At 35.4% G+C, this 12,230-nt stretch overlaps 1 protein-coding gene across 5 annotated transcripts in view; it reads right to left on the minus strand.

Annotated features, from left to right (window-relative positions):
* Window positions 1-12,230, minus strand: part of TBC1D5 (TBC1 domain family member 5) — a 659,444-nt gene that overhangs the window by 105,450 nt on the left and 541,764 nt on the right. For all 5 annotated transcript variants that reach the window (XM_019508683.1, XM_019508679.1, XM_019508681.1 and 2 more), the window contains exon 16: window positions 5,078-5,163. In XM_019508683.1, the coding sequence (XP_019364228.1) occupies window positions 5,078-5,163 (86 nt within the window). The remainder of the gene's footprint in view (window positions 1-5,077; window positions 5,164-12,230) is intronic.

Raw genomic sequence — 12,230 nt, forward strand, 5'->3', positions numbered from 1 at the left:
TGGACAGAGGGCTGCTTAATGAGTTTCGGAAAGCCAGCGAGGGCCACATGATAGGCAGCCCAGGGCAGATTTATATTAATTTTCTGAATTTTTTTAGGGGCCCCATGGGCTGGATAGAATGGCCTGGCAGGCCACATCTGGCCCCCAGGCCATATTTTGCCCACCCCTGGGTTAGGAGAACAGTTTTCCTTGTTTCTGCCATCCCTGCAGGGCACGAGTGCTGTCTCTGGCACCTAATGCTTCTTAGTAGTTGTCACCTGATCACTGACAGCTTCCTCCCTTCCCTGGCAGGACAGACAGCAGGCTGTCAGTGATTAGGCTACCCTGGTCGTGAGGGAAGCCAGAGAATAGCCTTCTTGTGCCCCCCCCAGCTGGAAAGCACATCTTTGAAGCTGCTTTGTAGCCCTCTAGCCAGGGGTCTGGGATAACACACTTCTTGCCATGTTTTAATGGCACTGTAAATTTGACCTGCTATATTTTAATTTGCCTGTCAATACCTTCAAAGGACATCAAGCCTTTTGTCCCTGTTGGTCCTGCCTCTGGCTACTGCTATTTTGTCTCATGGACATTGTGTAGAATTGCTTGTTTCTTGTACTTGGGAATCAAATGCTTTAATTCCTCCCCAGGATAATATATTTATGTTGGCAGAGGTCCTTCTTTAGTCATCTCAGGACAGATGCACAGGTACTGATATCTTAACTGCCAGGAAACCCGTCTACAGAAATTTCGAAATTCAAATTGTTTGCCAAAGTAAATGGAATCATTTTACTCATTTACTCAAAAATAAAGGAAAGTATCATTAGTGCTTTTTATTTCTATTCATTCTTGTTGTGGTAGTGCTTAAAGCTTAAGACATGAATCAGGACTCCGATTCATGAGGCTAGGTGCTGTATACACATAGAATAAAATGATGATCTGTGCTATGGACATGCTGCCTGAAGATGCCAACCATATTTTGACTATGTAAATAGCATGAACTGCTTTTGGGCACATGCTTCAAGGCCATTCAGGCCCCAGATGTTAAAATAATGGCATGGATAAACAATGTTTGGGATGGGGGCATAAAATTCCTCACATCCCATTGTGGGATGGTAAGGGACAAACTGGGACCCAAAACTGCCCTCAGCCCAATCCCATAGATAGGGAAGGGGGGTCGGGCCTGCCCCGGGCGAATTGATTCTGCACAGCCCTGGGACCAGTTTGAGATTTTCATCATTGACCTGGGCAGCCCCAGGTCTAAGACATGCCAGCCTGAGGGCTACGACAATTTAAAGTGCTATATAAACCAGCCACAAAGATGTTCCATATTATATATTATATATATTATACATGGAACAAGTTTGTGGCCAGTTTACCATTTTATGGAGTTAATCATGCCATAAATGTAATGTCTGCTATTCACCTAAAAAAAATGCCTTAGAAGAACAATAGGTTATGCTGGATTCTTAAGTATGATTTATCTGTGCTGACTACCAGACTATAATTTACTGAAGATATTCAAAGTTCATGTCCAGAGGGTAGGAAAAATGTCCCAAATCAACAGGGGCTCATGCAAAAGTGAAGCTTCACTCTCTGGTAGATTATTGTTAAAGCTAAAAAAAAAAAAAGGTGTTAATGTTTTGACACATTCTGTTAACACCAGAGTATCAAAGCTGCATAAAGAATCATGTGGAATCTTTCAGTGGGTAGGGGTTGCCTAACTATATTTTTAACTCTACAGAAAAAACATTCTTATGTTCTAAAGGGCTGAAACATTGTTGGAAGCCACTTTTTATCATAATTGTCATAAAAGGATGTTAAATGTTACCTGAGAATTAGAACTGATGTCTAGTGGAAAAAAATTAACATAGTTACAGGTCTCACATGCATTGACCTTTTATTGCCAACAATCAGTTTGGTACATGAACACAAAAGAAGTCAAATAATGACGCTGGCATTTCAGTAGCTTGCCAAGAAAAGATGATTCCCTCTCAGCTTTCCCTTCCCTTCCCTCAGCTTTCCCTCCCTAATCCTTAAGTGGAGCTATGCTGTGTTTTCTTTAAGTGGCAGCTTCAGAAAATGAAAACAATGACAAGGTGTTAGGTCTTCAGGAAGAGATGCTTTGATACCAAATTAAAGTTCAAGAGAGTAAGGACAATGCGTTTGTTTCCTACCATCTAAACTTCTCATATACTAGTGCAAAGGATGATTACAGCCATTAAACATGGATCAATGTCTACATTTTAGCCATCAAAATGTACCAAACATGCAGAACAATTACAAGAAAAATGAGGATTGATTATGTTATAGAGTTATCAGCAGATGCATTTAAAAGTAAGGCATCAGTTTAAAAACATGAATGTCAAGGAGACGTGAATCCCATCTATGAAGCAAACAATTTTGTTTCATCACAATAAGCATCATTGACCTTGACTATGAATGGTATATTTTTAAACAAGCTGTAGGAAGATGATTCAATGGCTGCCTTTTTCTTCCAAGATGAGAATGTTTTGTTTTAAGAGAGCCTTATTCAAAGGCATTTTTCTCTTTAGTAAGCCCCCATTTGCCGAGAAAAATCTATGAATATGACCGATTTAAAAGTTTTAAATAAGCAATATATGTAAGATTTCTGAATGTATTTTAGATACATAATGGAATCAGAGAACTTAAAGGGACATGGCCTACTGGGTTATCTCATCCATTCCTCTGCTGACTGCAGAGGCATCCTCTAATGTATGTTTTCTAGTCCTTTGTTCAGTCTAATCTTCAATGAATCCACCCCTTTTTCTTTTGGAGAACATTTCAAAGTACAATACTGTTAGACTAATCCAGTTCTTTTGCTGAAATCCATTTGCCCTAATTATTCCCCACTTGAATGACTTTAAATAATTCCTATTCCCCCTTTGCTATCCAAACAGTTCACAATAAAGTTATATTCCTATCCTTAATTTGTCATAATTTGTTTGTTTAGTAGGTTTAAGCTTCTTCGATCACATATCATTCTAGTGAGGGCTGGATGAAAGTTTTTGAACGAATAATTTAATCATTGAAAAATTCAATTTCAGATCAACCAAAACTGCTTGAGAATTCTTACTTAATCTGACAACTGTCACTTAATTTAACAAATAATTTCATCTGATAAAAATGAACACAGATTTTTTTTAACATTTCATTTTTCCATTTGTAAGCAAAAAAAAGAGAAAAGAAAAGAAAATAATGCAGAAAACAGAACAATTCATTCTGGTTTGAAACGTTCTTTTCAACTTTTGGGGGGTTTAGCTAGTAAACTGAAAAAAATCAATGATTTCCACAACTCTGTTTGAGGAAACCTCATAATTTTTGCTTTGGTTTGCAAACTCCCACCAGGCCCCCTCCCCATCTTTGTGGTAACAAGTGGTATATATTCAAGTACCAGATTTTGAATGCAATATTCTTGGTCTATCTATTTCATCATTTCACCATTTAGGTTCTCCTACAATGGATCAAATAAGTGTCATCAGCATGACATCTGGAGAACTGCTGATCGCTTATTTTATAGAGAATGGAGAGAAGAAAACAGTCCATACCTGTGCTCCAAATAATTTAAAACATATTTAAACTATGCAGAGCTAGAGCTGAACTCAATTTAAAATTATACACACCGCAGCTCCAAGGCAGCTTACCCCACTGTACCACACTGTAGCTCACTATCTTTTTTTAAGAACCCTTAAATAGAGAAAGAAACACTCAGTGATAGTTTTGTTAAGAGAATTCTGCAGAGCTACCACGCAAGTTCCATGATGCTGATCACTCTTCTACAAAGGAATACTAGTTTTGATATGGCAGCACGTAACATAACTGCCATTTCAGAACCTACAGTGACCTATGAGATAATGTCAATTAATTTCCAGATTGATGCAAAAATTTTGGGGTTGAACAAGATACAAATAATCAAGTCTACTCTGGATTTTTTTTTGTAATGTTTTCAGTGTTTTTCTTCATACAATGACTATTTTAATAAGATAGACACTTTTGTTCACCTTAACTAGTGATTACTTGGAAATGTGTTCTCAGTGAAATTTATCTCAGTTAAATACTCTATAGGGAAATTGTAAAGCGCTCCGAAACAAAATCATCTGCTTGCATTAGGCCTATATTTTGACCATTATAATGGGACTGGGCTCTCTAGTTTCAGCTATCATGATATAAGTCCTTTTTAAAATAACTGAAGAACACCCAAGTGACAGTTTATGCTAGTTTACCTAACTTAGTTGTAAATGATTTTAGTTAAACATCTACTGTAACATGGACTGTAGTTAAATGTCTAGTGTAGTTTTGTGCGTGTCTACAATGAAGACTATATTGTGATTTAGAAATACGTGAGGCAGCTTTAAATGAGCTGGTTTAGGTACTAGACATTGTCTAGCCAAGAGCTCAATGAAGGCTAGTTTTCTGAACTTCCAGCAGCTGAAACAGCTCATTTAAAGCTCTCTCTGGCCTCTACTCATCTACAGTCTGAAGCAAAGGATCAATTATTTAAACATGTCTAAGCCTTAGTGGTTCTCAAACTTTAGACTCAAGACACCCCTTGGAAATGTCAACTCTTAATTGTCAATTGTCAGCACTTAATTTTAAATTACAGGAACATAATATAGTAATTCTTTTGTTGTGAGAATTCAAAAAGACCGCAAGAGTTCAGAATGTTTTTAACACTATGGATTCCTACTTGAAACCTCTGGTTTTATCTTGTGAATCATGTTTGCACATCTAACAGTGCTAGTATTGCATGGCACTCCATGGCACCCTTGAAAGGATCTTAAGGCATTCCACTTTGCCACAGCACCCTGACTGAGAATCAGTACGTTGGAGAGAGAGAGAGAGAGAGAGAGAGAGAGAGAGAGAGAGAGAGAGAGAGAGAGAGAGCGCGCGCGTCTGCAAGCTAGAACATGATGTTATTTGCAATAGCTTTATTTTTCATGTAAGAATATTGTATTGAGAAGATTCAGAACAAATTTGACATACTAAGCATTTGTCCCATATACTGTGTCAGATAAAAAAGAACCTATACATTTTTGTCTAGTAAGGTCTTAATAATATACAATATGTAAAAGAGGCTTACCGAGTCTTATTCATCAAATCCGCCCCACGTGCTTTGTAATAATCTAAATTCTGTTGGAATTGGTGAGTCACTGGTCTGGGATTTTTCTAAAGAAAAGAAAGTGTCACAATGAGAAAATATTTAATAAAAACTGGTATCAGTATCTTAATGAAGAACTCTGGTGTTTTAATATAGTGTTTAGAAAGGTTTTATTTAATAAGGAATACAAATTAAAGAATCATTTCTTTTTCTAGACCTATAATTGATAAAGACAGGAATCACTTTTAAAAAGAGATGACTGGTTCTGAAATATTTGGGATTCAGGCATTAGCATAACACTAAGACTGATCACCAATCCTGTAATTAAGCATGACAAACCTACTCATCCATGTTGAGATGAGGCCAAGCCACACTGATCTAATTTGGATTTGAATCTTCCCTGTGACTGGTGAAGTTTGGTTCCAGAGATCGCTTTATGCCGTATGTAAGGCTGACTAGAGAAATTTATAACCAAAATATTTGGCTATAATTAGGGCTTATTAAATGAAATGTTAATAGTGAAGGCAAACTAACTTAAAATTAATGTACTACTGCTAGTGAAAATTTTAGTTAAGCAAAAGATAGGCTAAGAATTACATTGAGTTGATCAAATTAAACATAGCCACTAGATGGCACACACAGCTTTTTTTATTCCCAAGCCTCAAATCATTCAGAATCTAGGCCTTAAATAAAGAACCATCCGTTTGTACCATAAAGCATATAATTAATATTGAATATACAGTTTGTTAGTCCCCACTTCCACCAAAAAGAAACTTATTTATTAAAGTATATTGTCTCAAATAGCACTTTGGACATAATATTTTATTAGAATATTCAAGATTATATACCACTGTATTATGCACAAAGGAGCCCATACAGCTGAAAAGGTTAACATTGGAAGATAAAGTGTTATGTAAATATTTTTATTATTAAAAAATAAATTGCACATACATTCAAACAACCTATACACAGACAGAGTAAATACCTTTCAAAGAGAGAGATGGCCTAAATGAATATGGCCAGGGCAGGAAGTAACATTCATTAATGTTTTTGTGCAACTATCTAAAGATACTGCATTGGTAAAAAATGGTTCAAGTTATTTCCTTTTAAATTTCTTCCCCCTTATAACTGTGTACTTATTTAAAATATATTAACCTAAGCTTTTCTGTCCTACTAATAATTCATACAATTAAGTGATCAATGCAATGCTTCATGACATGTTTGATTATAGGGGGAAAATCATGTTTTATTTTCATCTTGATGAAGAGGAAGTATTAAAAGAGACAGAAACATTTACTCTTTTCCACATCTCCCTGTGATCACTACCCTTGTCCAGTCTTGATATGAGCTGTTGAGCGATATCCTTTTAAGCTTTAGGAAACTGCAGCAATCCTTTTTTTGTTGACCGCTTTTTTCAATTTTGTAGGAGTAGTTGGGAATTACAGCTTAAGTAACCAAATACTGTACATGCCAGGGGTGGGGGCATAAAGAGGACTTAACCTTTAAGAAACAATAGTTATCAGAAGGCTGACAGGGTTGATGTGATCAAAATTAAGCTTTGGGATTGAAACCTCCACTGAGAATTTTCTATTTCATATTGTCAAACTTAATCTTGTAATCAATAACTTTTCTTGTCTGGAAGCTCACTGAAGTTATTTTAAATAAATACTGTATGCAGTGCTCATAAAAAAACCCCAACCTAAAGGCTATTAGACAAGCATTAAAAAAAACCTCGTCCAACTGCACTGTAATGGCTACTGTACATTTGTCTTCTCTTCTTACTATTAAAATAGCTGCATAATTCTACTCCATCATATGGCATGTAAGTCAGTCCTAATCAACTGACAGTAATAACAATGAATCAGTTTTAGTTACTGTTTTGCTGGTTTTGTAATTCCGAGCATTTCTATGATAATCAAATCTGACTGACATCAAGGCAACGACTGATGTTTCTATGTTAACTTTTCTTGATACATTTAATAGATTATTTATTTTTAGAGATGCTGATTAGCATTTGAGCAAAGGTACATGAAAAGAGGTGTTTCAAGTCACCAGCATATTTCTAGTTTTTACAAAGTTCATTTGAAAAAACCTCATTTTCACTCATGCCTAGTTCTGGTGCTTGTTTGCAGTAACTGAACGTGTGCTTTGTTTTTACTAAAATATTAAAAGATTTCTTTTCCAACTCCTATAAACCAATAAAGAATTATGTTACTTTCTTTTCTGGAAAAAAATGGTAAAAGAGATTATGTGGAACAGCTTCTTGAAACATTTATGCAGAAATGACAAGCAACTCAAGACACAAAATGCTGATCTACTATCTAAGCACTTAAAGCCATTAATAGGAATAATGATCTAACTTGAACATATGAATGAGGCTCAAGCATTACTTTCAGTAGGGTCTATTTAAATTCCTGTGAGGCTTACTGGTATCAAAGGGAGAGACAGTTTAAAGTACTATTACATGCAGAGTAAAAAAGCCCTCAGAAAAAAAAATAATGTTGAAAAAACAGCATTTTAAATTTAAGACAATAAATACTATGGGCTAATGTCAGAAATAATTTTGTAGCCCTACCTGATATCCTTTAAGAAAATCCGGATATATTTAAAAGCCTAAATTACATATTTGCCTGCAGATATCTGAATACTATTAACCCAGACATATTTAGTATTTCTGAAAGCTACATTTCCAACAAGAGTAAGAGAAATTAGGATTATGACTACTGTTCCTTAAAAAAAATCCATTAGCATACATTTTGAAGAAAAATATCCTAAACATTACCATTTTTCCCCTATATCAATATCTTTTTCCATCTCTCTATCTGCAGTATTAGATGTGTTGTAGACTCAAAACAAATAGGTTAAACAAATGACTTACCACAATGTAGGTTCACTCTAAGGCAGACTATTCCTAAACACCAAGCCTTCTTTGCAAAGTGGGTACAAGTACCACAGAGATGGTTAATTACTTATCCTAGTAACACCTTTCATATTTCTCTTGTTCAGATTAAGTACTTTGAACTATTTAATGTAAAATCATCATCATCTATTGATAAGAGAGATGATGGGTAAATTATTATATCTATCACACCCCAACAAGTATCATGTACTGAATGCCTAAAAGGTATAAGAAGGGCAGTAAGCAGATTAACAAGTTAATTTTTTCTTCCCTTTATATAAGGAAATGTAGCACTACCAGGATGTTTTATGTACAAATGAAGGGAAGCCAGAAAATACACAGCTTTCTCATTCTTTTAGCAACTTCTCTGGATTTTCCAATTACTTTTCTGTTCTTTTTAACAGGAAGATCAACTTTTCTTCTGAGACTTCTTTTTAAATGAATGATTTCAAATGGAAAAAAATATTATGTAGTGCTATGGTAATAGGTATGTAAAATAAGATTTTACGTGCAGGATAGCACCACGTTTTATACACGCAGTTTGGAAATCAAAGCTAAGGAGGCAGCAGTGGCTAACGTGACTTTTAAGCTCTTTTTGGGCCTCCATGATCCTGGATCAACCCAGGGACTGAAAAAGTCTCCTGCTGAATTCAGAAAATCTTGATTAATTACCTACATTAGAGCAACCTGCCTCCTCCTATCCAGGGCAAGCCACGTTGCCATAATCTCCATGTTGCCATCACTTGTGGCTTCCAATACCAGTTACGTCTCTTTTCTAAGGCCCTTTCTCCTATGATGAACCCTAATGTCAGGCTCAGGAAGAAGTCCTTTTGGAATCTCTACCCTGCCAGTCTTAAGTCTTTGGCCAAGGGAATTTGCCTCAAGTTAGATTCAGGACTTTTAGACTCTTTTATATCCACTTCCACCTTTCTGTCTCATTAAACGATTATAAAAGGAGTAGGAATATCACCCAATAGGGAGTCCTAGTATCAAAGAGAGAAAAATGACAGACCATAAATTGTTATAACTTGATGAAAAGCTCTACCCAATGTTTGAATTCTGTGCCATACCTGTAGATAGTATCAGGCTAATACTGACTAAAAAACTTGATTTGCTTAGACCATTGTTGCCACAAAAAAGTTTGACATCTTTGCTTGGTTCCCTGAGTTTGCAAATTTTCTTGTGGTACTGGTAGGGAAGAAAATAACTAAAAAGTTTAAGAAATCTGAATTTGGGTAAAATAATAGTAGTAAATCTTGCGACACAATAATGGAAAATGATTTATGTAGCTCTTATCATAGAGAGGTGCTGCCTTGAATGATACAGGTCACAACAAGATTATTTTACTATATATTAAGAAAGCTACTTTCCTCCAATAATGTAATGCCTTATTATTTGAGAATGCAGCACTTGCAAGAGAACATGTGAAGATGATAGGGGTAGATACAATTTAAGACTGTTTTACTTCCACTTAATTTTTTTCATGTTTATTTTTTTCTTAGGCATTATTTCTTCCCTTTCTTTTTATTTTGAATTCTAAAATTAAACACTCAGAAGAGGAAACAAATGAAAAATGTCTAATGTGTCTCTCTGATGAAAAATGAGACTTATTTGAGTGAACATACTATTGTCTCCATGCCAGGGGAAATGCACTCGTCATTAGAGAAATGAATTGCTCAGCTGTTTATAAGCAAAAAGCTCTGGGGGAATTTCTCAGGGCCCCAAATGCAAAGCATTGCAGGGTTATGCAAACATATGTTGCAGGTGTTTTAGGGTAGACAGGTGGGAAAACCTCAACCACTGTAACAGACTTAACTTAATAGATTGTAACTGAAACGAGATAACCAAAATGCAACCAAGTGAGAAAGAAACAGAAATAGTGAATTCAATATGTGAAGCAAAACTTACTAAAATAATTATCTCATTGGTGCCAAGCAAACTGTTTTTTCTATATCTACTAGTTTTACAGGAAACAAATACTGCCAATTATATTTTTTTTTGAACACTGATGATATTTTAAACTTGGAACCAAGAACACTCTGAAATAGTGATAATTATCCCAAAAAAGATAAGGATGAAGTATTGTTGCCTTTATTTATATTTCTAAGGAAACAGTTCGTTATAATATCACCTCTTTAGTTGACTAGGAACATTAGATTTATCATAATTCTCCTAAAGTCTAAGATATTTCTATACTAAAATGCAATTTTTTTTTCCTTTTTCATTTTCCTGTAATAAAAATTGGGGAAATCTAGGATCCCACATTCACTAATGACTAAAAGGTCTGTGAAGGTTTTACTTTTTCTTTTTCCATTGGCCACACACATTCTGCTCCTTCAAAAATGTTACAAACATGGATAAGATTTGGGAACACAAATGAAATTCAATTAAAACATCCATTCAAGAATAAGACAAGGAGCATTGTTTGTTCAATTTTGCAGCAGTATTTTGCTATTATGCACCAATTAATTTGACTCCGCATATTAATAACTGCCTATTTGCTCACGTGCAAAAAAATGTAACCTTTCCACATTTTTGTTTCTTTGTCACATATCCAAGAAGCTGTCTCCGTACTTGATGACCAGGCATATACATTATACCAATGGTGTAACATTTTCATACATTTCAAAGTGCTTTGGCTGGAAGAAAAACAATAAGATGCTCTGCAATAACTCCTGTCCATTGTGTCAGAAAAAGGCATTGGGCATCATCCTATAATGAATTCTTTTTTATTATATGACACCAGGTCTCCTTGACAACTGTAAACTTGGTCAGGTGGCAATGGGCTAAAATTTTAGCCTACACGTACACATGCACTAATAGCATAATGGTAGTAGCACATATACAAATAACAGCATTGATAGTGATCGCTGCATAACCCTCAGAGTCAGAAGATTTGTCCTCTAGTACTGATTTTAGCAATGATACCTCACCTGGGCTATTGTTTCCTTGAACCAGGAATAATACTACCTACTTACATTTCTCAGAAGGCTGTTGTAGGCTTAAACCAAGCAATGCTCAAAAAGATATTGAGAATCTTGCATATATATAAGTTTCTGGAAATGCAAATATTTACATGCTGGTTGAACATGAAATTAAAGAGGAGGTTTCCCTGAATAAAAAAGGCCCAGAAAGAATTCAAGAGAGAAACAAGTTTTAGTTAATTGGGTAAAAGCAAAAAACCCCCCAAAAAACAACAACTTGTCAACTCATATTAGCTTGAAATAAATTGATTTCAGCTTCCTTACATGTCAAGTGTGTTTTTTTTTACTGGCAAGTAGGAAATTTAGATTCCCCCCAAAATACTTAAAATATGCATTATGCTCTGTTTCTAGTTTCACATGCATCATGTTGCACCCAGTCTATGTAGAAGATACAGAAATGATAAAAATGTTCATTTAGCTTTATGAATCATAACTTGAGGCAAAAAAGCTTCTAGTCACATGTTTTAGCTGCTTCTCCTAACTGGCTGAAACTTTTTTTTTTTCATTTAAGTTACTATACTATATTGTATTTTAACTCTTAGATCAAAGCATATAAAATCAGCTCTTATAAATGTTCCAACCCAACTCCCCCACCCTGTTAATGTTCAACTTCATAACCTATGTAAATTCCACATCTTGCATAAACAGAATAGCTTCAACATATTTTAAACCTGCCTCTTAATTTAGTCATCTATTATTCTTCCTAGCCCTTGGTTTTAAGAAGTAAATTAACTAAATAGTGAGGTATAAATCTGACAATGTTCAGCCCTATGCCCATGACAGATTTATGACCTGGTTATCTCACAGCCTTGAACAGCGAGGAATATGAGTTTTACAGCATTGCAAAGGGGAGATCCAGGCTTTGAATAGAACATGCAGCCAGGCTTACTTCTAACCCTGAAATGTTCCGACTTATGAGATTTAAAATTTGACATTTTTATGTACAGAAAATCCACCACATTATGGTTTTATTGGCACTCATTTTGGACAACCTGCACAACTCACTCACAGTTCTGTGAGTAATGCAAGTATCCTAAGCTCATGCTGATAGAATCTTTATGTCTTGGGGCCATTATATCTTCTCCATGGGCAATCATATATATGGTACCGTGTGTAGGGGTAGCAGAATATTTTTAAGGTGCTATCTCAGTTCTTTTAGCTACCTAGAAAGACTAAGCCGACTATTTATGTTCTATACAAGTCATGATATGTAAAACATGAAGAAGGTTCCTAAGGAAAGGAAGATACTTTC

Source organism: Gavialis gangeticus, unplaced genomic scaffold (genome assembly GCF_001723915.1).
Source record: "Gavialis gangeticus isolate Ggan-Ray unplaced genomic scaffold, GavGan_comp1, whole genome shotgun sequence".
NCBI lineage: Eukaryota > Metazoa > Chordata > Crocodylia > Gavialidae > Gavialis > Gavialis gangeticus.